At 43.7% G+C, this 13,644-nt stretch overlaps 1 protein-coding gene across 9 annotated transcripts in view; it reads right to left on the reverse strand.

Moving 5' to 3' along the window:
- Window positions 1–13,644, reverse strand: part of MYH10 (myosin heavy chain 10) — a 121,707-nt gene that overhangs the window by 75,559 nt on the left and 32,504 nt on the right. For 5 of the 9 annotated variants that reach the window (XM_035717129.2, XM_035717125.2, XM_035717128.2 and 2 more), the window contains 2 exons: window positions 2,461–2,563; window positions 1,817–1,846 (listed from right to left, as the gene is read on the reverse strand). In XM_035717129.2, the coding sequence (XP_035573022.2) occupies window positions 1,817–1,846; window positions 2,461–2,563 (133 nt within the window). The remainder of the gene's footprint in view (window positions 1–1,816; window positions 1,847–2,460; window positions 2,564–13,644) is intronic. The other 4 variants (XM_049110201.1, XM_049110202.1, XM_049110203.1 and 1 more) reach the window with 2 other exon arrangements.

The following is a 13,644-nucleotide window of genomic DNA, read 5'->3' on the forward strand; positions in this document are numbered from 1 at the left end:
ATGTGAATTAAACCTCAATAAAGCTGTTAAAAAAAAAAAAAGAATGAGCAAGGAGACAAATAAATGACTCACAAAATCAGGAACCCAAAGACGCCTTCCCCTTGGTTCTGATGATTCACGCTACAGTCTGATGACAAAATGCTAGGAACGTATACAAATGGTGCCTGGCACTCTTGAGCAAGTTTTGCCCGCACAGTTCAATGTAAATTCACAAACCAGGGATCTCAAACCAAAAGAAACACCTTGCAAAGTACAGACTTTTGGTGGCCATTCCCAGAATGGGGCAAGGGGGTCCCTGGGAAAGGGGAGGGAGTGTGGGCAGAGAAGAGGTCTCTTGACACAGTCCCCTCCAGGGTTGCTGCCGCTGATGAGCATCCCGTTCCTCAAGCTGAGAACCAGCGCCCTTCTCAGGTTTCTACAAACATAAGCAGAGCTGGACTAGACGACTGTGAAAATAAATGTGGAGAAAAGCAGCTCTGGAAAGTCCGCGCAGCGAGTTCATGCAGGCAAGACATGCACATCAGCGGCCAGAGAAGCTGCTGCCTTTGAGAAGACCTGCTCCGCAGGGACTCCTCTGACCCAAAGTCAAACCCAGGGGTAGGCATGCGACTCACACACCATGGGGATCCACTCTGTAGTTTAAAATGACATCGAAACAAAATGTTAACAACAACGATGTGCGTACTCCACGGTGGATTTGGAAAACCCAAATCTGGCCGTTAATCATCTAACACCGTTTCACTAGTGACCTAAGCACGCATTAAAAGGTCATTTTTAGTGTGTATCAACCAGGCACAAAGAAAAGCTAATTTCTGGTCTAGAGATTCCTTCTGTTATTGATAAAAAAAGCCTTTAAGTATTGTCTAGGATAACAGTTATTTCATTAACCCTTCCAATTTGTATTCACTTGCGCAAATCTGCTCTACAGCGGAAGGAACAAAAGCACACTGTAGGCACCCCCACAGGTGTAATATGGCTTTGCTGTCTGACAGCTAAACAATTTTGAGAAAGACATCTGAAAATCTTGGTATCTAGGACTCTGCCTGCAGAAACTAAGATAATTTCTATTAATAGATCATTTTTGTAGCATCACTCTTCCCTGCTTCAACTGAGCTTGAAATCATCACGCCTGTGGCGGACACTCCAGTGCCTGGGAAAGGGTTAAGTCCAGGACACACATCCCTTCCCTTCAGAGGTGTCTGGCTTGGCACTGCCCTTCTTGTCCTTCTTGGCTTGTCACCTGTCCCTTGCTGTGCTCTGGGGAGCCAGGAGCAGGGGCATTCTCTAATCAGGAAGATCTAACATGCCTCCACTACCTGCCCTGGATACACAAAGTGCTAACTTTATATAGGAAATCATTAAAGCCTTGAAGGTTAAACCGTTTATGGGCTATAAAACTTTAATAGATTAGAAATGTGTGAACCCAAAAAGGTACAACTTTTCGAGCTGCAGCCCCGGACTCAAAATGTAACGTCTGGCACAGAGCGAGCCTCCTGCGTATTTGAGGAGAATCGAAATAATTCCACCTGGTCTTTGAAATACAAAACCCTGAAGGGACAGGCTTCATAAACATGTGATTCAATGTCATGATAAAAGGGCAAATAAGTATCAAAACTCGTCTAGAAAACAAATTTAAAAGCAGGAGGGCATGCTGCTTGCAAAAGAATACATCTGTAAGCAACAACACTTTCAAAATTAAGTTTCCACAGTGAATTTCACTCAGAGCTAACTGTACTTGTTTCTAATGGAGACTCAATCTAGAGACAGAAATTAGTGCAAGCATTCAAGACTGAGAAGCAGAAAGAAAAGCACTTGCCTGATGTTTCACTGGTTTAGGCGATTCCTGCTGTTTGTTACAAACAGATAAATGCAAACGTTAGCGAGTTTGAGTCTTTCCCTGAGCAGTGAGCCACATCCAAAGCACTATGTCAACGTGCAGCTCAGAACCGTGAAAGCGGGTCCAGCTGGCATTCACTCAGCAGGGGCACCTGCCTCTTCTGCACACCTACAGATTAGCAGTAACGGACTCTTCTGTCCTTATCCTTTTCTACCATCAATTGTCCCCAGGTCTCTCTCCTTGCCTCAAGCTGCAGTGGACAGTAACAATGGGCTGTTGTCCACTTTGCAAAAGAACTGCTAAAGATACCTGAGGACCCTCCTTTGGTGGAAATAAGAAATTTTCATAAGCACTGCTTATCGATCGCTAACAATTCTTCCCACAGCTTTGCCAGAAATTAGGTTTCAAGCTAGAACCGTTAATTCCAGTTGGCCTGTTCGGATACCCAGTTAATAGCAATTTCCAGGTCAGCGTGCTCCCTTCTGAGCAGGGGGAGGTGTCTGAGTGAGAGTGGAGGAGACCAGGGAGCTGTCATCCCACCAGAATGCTGGGCCTCCTTACGCTTGCTTCTGAAATTATAAGAGAGTAAGCCCATGAATTCAACAAACAGAAGAAAAACTTACAGGAATATTATGGTCCTTCCGTCCTTTATGCGAAGAAGCAACATGAGCAAGGTACTGAATGACTTTCTTGGTATTTTCTGTCTTCCCAGCACCTGATTCGCCCCTGCAAGAAAACAGTACACAGGCCGCCTTAAAGAAAGCAGAGCATACACATTCCCAAGTCATAACTAGCAAAATGAGGTGGACTTGGGATAAGAATTGGCACCATGGAAGTCAGGGGAAACTGTGGAAGTCAGGGGAAAAAAACCTGCCAGCACAGGTTAGAAAAATTATTATTCTTTTTAAAATGGTATTAAATAACCCAACCTTTTTTTTTTTTTTTGGAAGATGCCAATAAGATGGAGGCAGGATAAGGATAAAGTTCACAACAGTTTTTTTCTTAGGAGTTTGGTGGGGGGTTCCACCAGAGAAGTGAAAGTTCTTTTATTTAAAAAAAAATTATTATTCATGAGAGAGAGAAGCAGAGACCCAGGCAGAGGGAGAAGCAGGCTCCATGCAGGGAGCCTGATTTGGGACTTGATCCCAGGATCCGGGGATCACGACCCAACTGAGCAAAAGGCAGACACTCAACCACTGAGCACCCAGGCACCCCACCAGTATGCAATAACACTATGAATTTTGTGATGAACTTGGACTTCATGCCACCACTTTATCTGCTTTGTGTTTAAAAACCAGACTGGCACATTTCAAAGGATTTCTATTTCTGCTCAAGGACTGACCTTGACATTCAGGTAAGCTGCTAGGCACAGTGGTGCGTTAGGGCCTTTCTGTTCAAATATTTAAGGCTCCCTAAGATCTGAATAAAGTGAATCTATCTTCATAGTCAATAAAAATCTAAATTTGGATTAAAATAACAATTTTAACATCTAATTAGGTTTTTTATTAAAAAAAAAAAAACCCAAGAAAAAAAACAAAAACTCCCAGAAAACAGAAGAAAAGCACCAGAAACCCAAAAGTATTATACACATGGCTGGCTAATAATCCTCTAAGCTCGTTTTATCCAAGGCTTTAAAAAGTCTAATTTTTCTAATAAACTCTGACCCTTCCTTGGAAATACACTCAGAATTATACTATTTGAACTGGCCATAACATAAATTTTTCAGGGTTACTGGTTGCATTATCTCAATTCTCTGTATCCCAATACCTACTATCTCAACTGCAGAGGGTATGAGCAAAGAGAGCTTTGAGTAAGGGAACTACCTTCTCTGGGCCTCCATGCCATTGTCTATACAATGGAGGAATTCTATTAGAGTCTCTCTAGCTACCAAGATTTGAAGATTCTAGAAATAACCTACTTCAGGTTTATAAGCATATTTTATATATGAAGCTCTTTAACCACCATCTATTATTATATTAAAAATAGTCCCCTTGTGTGTTTTACCATCTAGAAGTTTTGAATTGTATGTATTTAAATAGACCAAATTTTTTACTTTTTAAAGATTTTATTTGTTTATTTATGAGAGACACACAGAGAGAGGCAGAGACACAGGCAGAGGGAGAAGTAGGCTCCCTGCGGGGAGCCCGAGTGGGACTCAATCTCAGGACCCCGGGATCACACCCTGAGCTGACGGCAGATGCTCAACCAGTGAGACACCCAGGTGCCCTGACCACATTTTAAGGTTTTTTTGCCCTGTTGTTCATGCTTAAAAAAGGTCTTTTCTGCACCAAGATTATAATCATCTATATTATTTTTGTAACACCCATTATTCTTAAATCCATCAGTATTTTCTTCCAGAACTTTGATGGTTTCACTTTTTACAATGCAATCCTTAATTCATCTGGGGGAAAAAATTATAGTTGAGGTAAAAAATATAATCTAATTTTTTCCCCTAAATGATTCAGCCCACATCCCAGTATCAATGCTTGACAAAGATGCTCATTATCCAGTGATCCAAAATGTTAGCTTGTATTTACTTCTTATACATACAGTTTATTCCAAGTCCAGAATCATTTTGCAGTAGTTTTGAAGAAGCACTAACCAGAGCAGCCATCATTGCTCTTCTTTAAAAAAACAAAAAACAGGGACATCTGGGTGGTTCAGTGGTTGAGCATCTGCCTTCAGATACTTCTCCCTCTGCCTATGTCTCTGCCTCTGTGTCTCTCATGAATAAATAAAATCTTTTTAAAAAAAATCTCTGAAGCTTATCTTTTCAGATAAACTTCAATAATTTTGTTCTGCTATGCCTCCCTCTCTTGCCTCACACACACACAAAAAGAGGTAGAATTTTGAAGTTACGTTAATACATTTTTTTTTAAGGAGATATGAGGTCTTCATCTCTATCTCTCAGGTAAATTTTGTGTTTTCTAGGTTCATAACAAGCAAGGACCATGTTTGTCTTCTACATCTTTGAAATCCTAGCGCCCAATGCAGTAGGTGCTGGGTAAATATCACTGAATAAAATGAATGCAGGTCCTGTTACAAGTTTAATTGAAAAAAAAAAAAAAAGCCTAGGAATCCACTTATTTTAAGATTTTATTTATCTGAGATAGAGTGAGCACAAGCAGAGGAAGCTGCAGTGGCAGAGGGAAAAGCAGGATCCCCGCTGAGCAGGGAGCCCAATGTGGGCCTGGATCCCAGGATCCCGGAATCATGACCTGAGCCAAAGGCAGATGCTTCACTGACTGAGCCACCCAGGCGCCCCTCCTAGGCTCTTTCTAAATATTTTTTTTATTCCTGCTATTCACTGGTACCGGGATAAGGTAATAATTTCACTCACTCATTTCAACAAGTAGAAATCAACGGTGGGCAAGCTTCTAAGTGCAAGAGCCAGGGCAAGGAGCAAAGTCTTTGACCTTGCAGAGCTCAAGGTCAGGAGAACAGATGGAAGATAAACCACAAAAACAAACAAGGAGAGCAGGATCTGAGGAAGGCCGTTAAGGCAACAAGGAGGTGGCTGCTGGAGAGGGAGTGCAGAGAGGAGATGCGATGGTCTGGTAGACTCCTAAATAGGGAGAATAGGCCAGTGAAATGGGGGGGGGGGCACCCCAATCACGTGATCACGCAGATGGAGACAGGAATGCAAAGGTCAAAGGTCTTTGCTGAGAACTGAGGGGTGGGGGCACTTGGAAATGTAGGATTTGGTGCAAAGTACCAGCAAGGCAGAGAGCTGCAGGGGCTCGGTTGGCAGGAAGGGGGCGGGTGGGAGGGGCCCCAGGCATGGGGGGCGGAATCCGGATTTTATTCAAGCGTGATTTCTCAAGAGCCAGGAGAGCAGTTTTCTTGGATTTGTTAACTTCTATTCAAAAACACTTAGCATTTCCAGGCTAATCATGATGTTGGCAGTTGGCTTCAAACAAATAATTTTTCTGTTACACGAAGAAATGAGCCTCTCATTTAAGCTGATGATGCCTTGTCTCGAAAACAGCTCTGATTGTTCCCCTTCTGCTTTGTTTGCCTGTGTGGCTGCTCAGCTAACTCCTGTCGCTCGGACACGCTGATTCAGGGTGTCTTGACCACGTTTCTTCCCTCCTTGTCACACTCACCGGGCAGTGCCTCAACACCCGCTTATAATCTCTGCTACGGTTTCTTATATTTCAGGTCTAAGGAAACTTTGATGGAGAAGACACTACTTGCAAAGACCTATTGTTACCAGGGAGCTCCCAACAGGGGAGATGGGGAACCTCATATTCCCCATCTTAAAATGTGGAGAGATTATTTGTTTTAAAGATTTTATTTATATATTCATGAGAGAGACGCATAGAAAGGCAGAGACACAGGCAGAGGGAAAAGCAGGCTCCCCGCTGAGCAAGGAGCCCGATGTGGGGCTTGATCCCAGGACCTCGGGATCATGACCTGAGCCAAAGGCAGATGTTCAACCACTGAGCCACCCAGGTACCCCTGGACAGCAGCTTCTAACATATGAGATTGTTTGAAGAACCATGCCCACCAGAGGCACATAATTAGCATCTGATGGACATCTCTAGTTCCTGCCCACTCGGCTACCCCGCACTGCTCAGGAGTCAATCTGGGTTATGAAGCCCCGAATTACTTTACGAATCTATAGTGTCTGCAGAATGGCTGAGAATGTGGGCTATGGTGTCCACATGACCCCTCTAGATCCAAGTCCTGTCCACCACTTTCTGGCTCTCTGGGTTTCAGCTTATTTCAAGGAGAGGTCAGCACCTCACAGGCCTGAGAGCACACACAGGAGCCCAGCGCTGCCCCGGCCTAAAGACTCTCAGTAAAGGTAATAGTGCTAGGTATGGGGAGGAGGAAGGTATTTTTTTTTTTTTTAGGAGGAAGGTATTAATTAAAAAACAAAACAAAAAACAAACCTGGAAACAACAACCCAGATACCATCCCCAGTGTGTATATGAAAGAGATGGCAGGATCAAAGGCACAGTATGAGAATTCTTGGAAACGATCTTTTTATAAAGGGAAACGGCACATCCATCCCAGGCAGAGGCAGAGAAATAAAAGCAGCTTGAACCTAAGTAAAGATGAGAGGGAGCCAAACAGAAAGCTCGGCAGAGGTCTCCCCGAGAAAGTGAGTTAGGAGGATCCTCAGAGAGGAGAGCAACAGAACAGGACTGCAAAGAGCAAGGACAACAAAAAGATCTGATCTGGTTTCACCAACAAAAGAAGATCCACTGAGGAAATAGGTCTACACTGGAGACACTGCAGGCTTCAGGCTGGTCCATGCAGAAGAGGTTCAAATTCAACGAGAGAGCGCAGCAGGGAGCCTGAAGGATGGGATACCTGCATCTTGTGCAGGACATTGGGACACCGAAGATCAGGGGTTTCTAGCCTGGAGGTATTCCAGCTTTCTAGAGAGGTCTATGGCCTTCGGGGCTTCTCAGGTGCACAATCCAAAATGAAATTTAAAAACCAACAGTGCTGAGAAGCAGGGAAGCAGATCGTCAACACGTGATCAATCCTGAGGTCTTTCTCTGAGTCCCTTCTGGACCATGGGTGCCCTTCCCCAGAAAGAAACTCCTCGCCCAGATCTTCACTGCTTCTGTTGGTCTTCTCGAGATACATCAAATCCAGCCCAGTTCCAAAAACACCCTGCACTGGAAGTTCTTGCTTCAGACGACCTCTGCCGGAAAACCAACAGCTCCTATCACCCATGGGACATTAGCTAAGGATTTCCCCCAGTTTCAAAATCCTGTTCTGCCAGGAAGCAGCTCATGAGCAAGAGCAGAGGTTTCTGTGGTCAAGATGGGCACAGGTTCCAGTCCTGCATCCCACTAACATTAGGGTCAGCCTGGGATAAGGCGACATGTGATTGGGGCTAACGGGGCTGCTGCAAAGATGAATGGAGGGAACATTTGCAGATGTTAGCTCCCTTTCCTGGCCTATTTGCTGGGAACATCTTAAACTTCTATTTACCAGTTGATTTGCATACTTATCCCCCTACATCCCCCACCCCCAGAACTAAGCTATCATTGAGATGTACCTAGAATATCTAAAAATTCCCCAGTTTTCAGACTTGAGTACTTCCAAGGCAAAGGATCATCAGAAAAAGCAAAGTGTGTTCTAGAGAAGCCTACGGTTGGGCCTGGGGTCACAGAGTAGCTCAGGGTATGAGAAAGAATACCAGACTTCTGTTTGACTTTTCAACTACACCACACTGTTGCTTGAGACATTTTTTGTTTTTGTTTTTAAGTATATTTTAAAAGCAATTTTAGGCTTACAACAAGACTGAGAGGAAGGCAGAGGTTTCTCATCTATCTCGTGCCTGCACATGCACAGTGTCAATTATAAACATCACTAAAATGGGACATTTTTTACTAACAATGACACTACACGGACACATCATGGTCGCCCAAAGTCCATAGTTTTGTTATGGTTCACTCCAGGTGTTGTACATTCTCACCTACAAATAGGTGACGACTTGGGTCTACTATTGTAATACCATATGGGATATTTTCTCTGTCCTATAAAAATCTTCTGTACCCTGCCTGTTCATTTCCTCTCTCTCCCACACCCTCTGTACTCATTGTCTCTATAGCTGGAATCAGACAGTATGGAGCCTTCTCAGACTGGTTTCTTTCACTTACTAATATGCATTTAGGATTCCTCTGGGTCTTCCAATGGCTTGAGAGCTCATTAGGCCTCCACCGCCTGGACGTACCACAGTTCATCCATTCACCTACTGAAGGGCAATCCTGGTTGCCTCCTAGTTTGGGTAATTATGTACAAAGCAGGTTTTTCTGTAGACGTTAAGTCTAACCCCAAAGGGTAAATACCAAGAGGTGTGATTGGTGGGTCATTAGCTTAATTTTGGGGTGCCTGGTGGCTCAGGAAATAAAGCGTCCAATTCTTGATTTCTGCTCAAGTCATGATCTTGGGGTCATGATACCAAGACCCACATCAAGTTTCACATCAAGCCTGGAGCCTGCTTAAGATTCTCTTTCTCTCCCTCTGTTCCTCGCTTACTCTCTCAAAAAAGAGTATGTTTAGTTTTATAAGAAACCACCAAATAGTCTCCCAGAGTGGCTGCACCATTTTGCATTCCCACCAGCAATGAATGAGTGTGTGTTCCTGTTGCTCCACATCCTTGTCAGCATCTGGGGTTGTCAACATTCCAGATGTTGGCCATTCTAGTAGGTGTGTAGTGAGGATACGGGACATGGAACACCCTTCCACAGGCTCTTTTGCCATCTGTTATGTTCTTTAGTGGGTGTCTGCTAAGGTCTTTGGCCCATTTTTTAATGGGGCTGTTTCCTTATTAAGTTTTAAGAGGTTTTTGGTTTATTTTGTATAACAATCTTCTTTATCAGATGTGTCTTCTGAAAATACTTTCTCCTAGGCTATGGCTTCTGTTTTCATTATCTAGACATTATCTTTTGCAGACAAGTTTTTTTAAGATTTTATTTATTCATGAGAGACAGAGACAGAGGGGGGGGGGCAGAGACACAGGCAGAGGGAGAAGCAGGGAGCCCAACGTGGGGCTCAATTCCGGGTCCCCAGGATCAGGCCCTGGGCCGATGGTGGCACTAAACTGCTGAGCCACCCGGGCAGCCCGACAAGTTTTTAATAGTAATGAAGTCCAACTTATTATTTCTTTCATGGATCACGACGTTAGTGTTGTATCTAAAAAAGCATCATCAGACCCAAGATCATCCACGTTTCCTCCTCTCTTATCTTTAAGTAGACTCCACGCCCTCTGTGGAGCCCACGGTGGGGCTTGGACTCATGACCCTGAGATCAAGACGTAAGCCGAGGTCAAGAGACAGCCGTTTAACCAACTGAGCCCCCTAGGCGCGCCTCCTCCTATGTTATCTTATAGGAGCTTTATAGTTTGGGTTTAGTTCATTTCTGTGAAGGGTGTAAGGCCTGCACCTGGATTTTTTTTTTAACATGTGGATGTCCAGCTGTCCCAGCACTGTTTGTTAAAGGGCCTATCTTTGCTCCTCTGTCAAAGATCTGTTCACTACATTCATGGGGCCTATTTTTGGGTTTTAGCTAGTTCATCAATTCTTCTGAGTTATGTTAAAACTTTTACTTTTATTTTTAAAAAATATTTATTTATTCATGAGACACATAGGCAGAGGGAGAAGCAGGCTCCCTGCGGGGAGCCCAATGTGGGACTCGATCCTGGGACCCTAGGATCAAGCCCCAAGCCAAAGGCAGATGCTCAACCGTTGAGCCACCCAGGCTTCCCTGTTAAAGCTTTTAATGCAGGTTATTCAGAGCAAGAACTAATGGTTCTAAACCCAGGCTGGCTTGGTCACCACCACTTAATGTATTTGCACGGGATAAAATTCCTTAACAGAAAATAAATCTCATCACGTCCCAGTGGAAGGCTGATGTGAAGCAATTACAATTGTTACATGATCAAATAACTTGAGGAAAAACCGGAGTTAACCAGCAGTTAGTTCTAAACAAATTATTCTTTAAAAAGGGAGCTTTTTTTTTTTTTTTTTTAAAGATTTTATTTATTTATTCATGAGACTGAGAGAAAGAGAGAGAGGGAGAGACACAGGCAGAGGGAGACGCAGGCTCCAGGCAGGGAGCCCGATGTGAGACTTGATCCTGGGACTCCAGGATCACGCCCCAGGCCGAAGGCAGGTGCTAAACCGCTGAGCCACCCAGGGATCCCCTGAAAAGGGAGCTTAGAGAACAGAATCATTTTCTTACCAAGGTGACTGCCCTGTGAGTTTCAATGCTAATGAGAGGAAAGTCAACATGAGGACACGTTCTTAGTAGGACTTCACTGCTGATGACCTGGGATGCAAGTGTGGAGAACACGGCTTTCTCATGATAAGAAAAACTCTGAACATCATCACTAAAGACCTTGGTGAAACAGGAGAACAAGGACCGTGCAGGGGTCTGGACCCTAAGTGGAGGTCTATACTGTCTGGCCTGAGTCTGCAGAGGGAAAGGCTGGGTGGTGGTAGTAGGCAGATGAGACCAGAGGAGAGATGAAGAGGTTTGTCCTTTTAGAGGAAAAGTAGAGAGTAAGTGATTAAAATGGTAAAGCTTAGAGAGAACTTTGATATCTAATTAATACCTAAGTATCGATTTTTTTTTTTTTAAGTTGCTTCTGGGGTGCCTGGGTAGCTCAGTGGTATAATGTCTGACTCTTGGTTTCAGCTCAGGTTATGATCTCAGAGTTGTGGGATCGAGCCCTGCATCAGGCTCTACACTCAGCACAGAGTTGGCTGGAGGATTCTCTTGCTGTGTCCTTCTCACTGCTTGGCACTCTCTAATATGAATAAATCTTTAAAAAAGTTGCCTCCAACTATATTTTTCTTTGTGATACTATGCAAACATGAGTACTTAATAGAAAATAAGCACTAGGGGATCCCTGGGTGGCTCAGCGGTTTAGCACCTGCCTTTGGCCCAGGGCGCGATCCTGGAGTCCTGGGATCGAGTCCCACGTCAGGCTCCCGGGATGGAGCCTGCTTCTCCCTCTGCCTGTGTCTCTGCCTCTCTCTCTCTCTCTCTCTGTCTCCATGAATAAACAAATAAATCTTAAAAAAATAAATTAAAAAAATAAGCACTATGTAAAATTGACTAAATAGTTAATTTCACACAGGAAATATAAGTAGCTTGGCTGTGTGCTAAATTTTAAAGGATTCCAGTTATATACTCTTGGATTTCTTTATTTGCTGGGTACTCAAAGGCACCACTGAAAGGATCCTATTCTCTCAAATCTGAGATACATTGTTTCACATTTCCATATTTCTCAAGTTACAATGTAGCTTATAATAGATATGAACAATAAAAATGTTATTAAATATCATAACCGGGGCATCCAAGAATTACTGGAAGTGTGCTAAGGCTAGAAGAGGTGAGGGTAGGGATCTGCTGGGGAAATTTCTTCAGGGCAACAGTCACGTTCTCTAGCTCTCTCTTTTTTAAGATTTTATGTATTTATTCATGAGAGACACAGAGAGGCAGAGAGGCAGGCAGAGGGAGAAGCAGGCTCCCTGTGAGGAGCCCAATGCAGGACTCGATCCCAGGACCCCGAGATCACATCCTATGCCAAAGGCAGACACTCAATGAGCCACCCAGGTGCCCCACATTATCTTAATACAGGTTCAGGTTACACAAATAACTCTGCAATCATGTATTTATTTAAGACCTAAGCATTTCATTACATACAAATTTTACTCCAAACATAAATATATAAATATTGGACTTTAATGTTACACACACTGAAGGTTTTAAGGGGAAGTGTACTGACGTCTACAATTTAACTTGAAATAAATCAAATGAAGGGATTGATAGCTCATCAAAGTGGTATAAAAATTACTTTGAACTGGAAAATACCTGATTAGCAGCCAACAGAAGGAAACATCACCTAACCTTAAGCAGAGCCTCCTGAGATTCAGCTGCCATTCATCCCAGGGAGCGTCCTGATGGGGGAACAGACAGACCCAGGAAGTGCTAAGTCAGAGGTTTGTCAGCATTTGGTAAAGAGAACCCTCCATGCTTTTCCCTGGAAGACCTAATTCTCCTTTTTTGTCATGTTTAGTACATATGCCTTTTTATTTCCGGTTATTCAGCAAGATACTCATCACTGAGTACTCTGGTGTGTGCAGGTAAACAGTCTTTTCTCCTGTTAATCTATGGCCAGTTAATTTGCAAACCCCCACTTGCTGGACAGGAGGTGGAAAAGAAGAAACTTTCCTCCCAACACAACAAAATGGATTGGTGGATGGAAAGAAGATGAACAGATCACAATGTATCAAACAGCAAATAGAGTGAAACATGAATCTAGGACCTAGGTTAAGGGATATATGGGTCTTAAAGTGGAAGGGATTTTGAGTCATGTTTTGAAATATTCACAGTAAGATGCTTGGACTAAGTTAAAGGGAAGAAAAGGAAAGAAGGTACTTGCTGACTGCTACTTTATGCTCAAGAAGAGAGAATCAGATGCTAGGAGACTCACCTCATATATCCAAACCTATTCATTGATGACAAAGCTGTCTAAAATGACCCTAATTACAAATGCCCACAAAGGTCACTTCTGGTGACAAAAGTAAATTAGCATTCACTAACCTTTCATTATATCAACAGCAGTAATTCCCTCCGAGTGTTTCCTGCCTCCAGACGTTACAAAAAAAATTCTCATCAAAAATAGTCATCCAGGGGCGCCCAGGTGGCTCAACTAGTTAAGTGCCTGACTCCTGATTTCAGCTCAGAGCATGCTCTGGGGTCACAAGATTGAGCCCCAAGTTGGGATCCACTCAGTGTGGAGTTGGCTGGAGAGTTTCTCTCTCCCTCTCCACCTGCCCCTCCCCCAATCATGCTTGCTTCCTCTCAAATAAAATTTTTTAAAAAATTAAAATAATAAAAAAAAAAAAGGTCATCCAAGCTCCCAAACTGCCCAGTCAAGGGGAGAGGTCTGAGTCTTGCACCTGGCTCCCTGCTTACTGTATGTGGGGTTATTATGATCCCCAAGACACCGAAGACCATGAATACACAAATTCTCTTCTTTCCTAGTGTGTGAGCAGAATGCAGCTTCCTTATCCCCTCCTTCCACAGAAGCTTCCAGTACTCAGATTCCTGTGTGACTCTAACTGATGGTGTACAATGAAGAACGGGACTGGTCTTTGTCCTTGGCTCCTGGAAGGGAGCCTCTTAAGTCCTTGGAAAGTCTCCATCATTCATGGTGGGTCCTGAGAGCTTGTGCTAACGAGGGGACTCATGGCAGGCCCCTGGAAAGTTCCAGGAGGGGCACTGGCCATCCCAGAAGACCAACCAAGTGATTGGAAGCATTGAGTCAT

The sequence above is a fragment of the Canis lupus genome, chromosome 5 (genome assembly GCF_003254725.2).
Source record: "Canis lupus dingo isolate Sandy chromosome 5, ASM325472v2, whole genome shotgun sequence".
Classification (NCBI taxonomy): domain Eukaryota; kingdom Metazoa; phylum Chordata; class Mammalia; order Carnivora; family Canidae; genus Canis; species Canis lupus.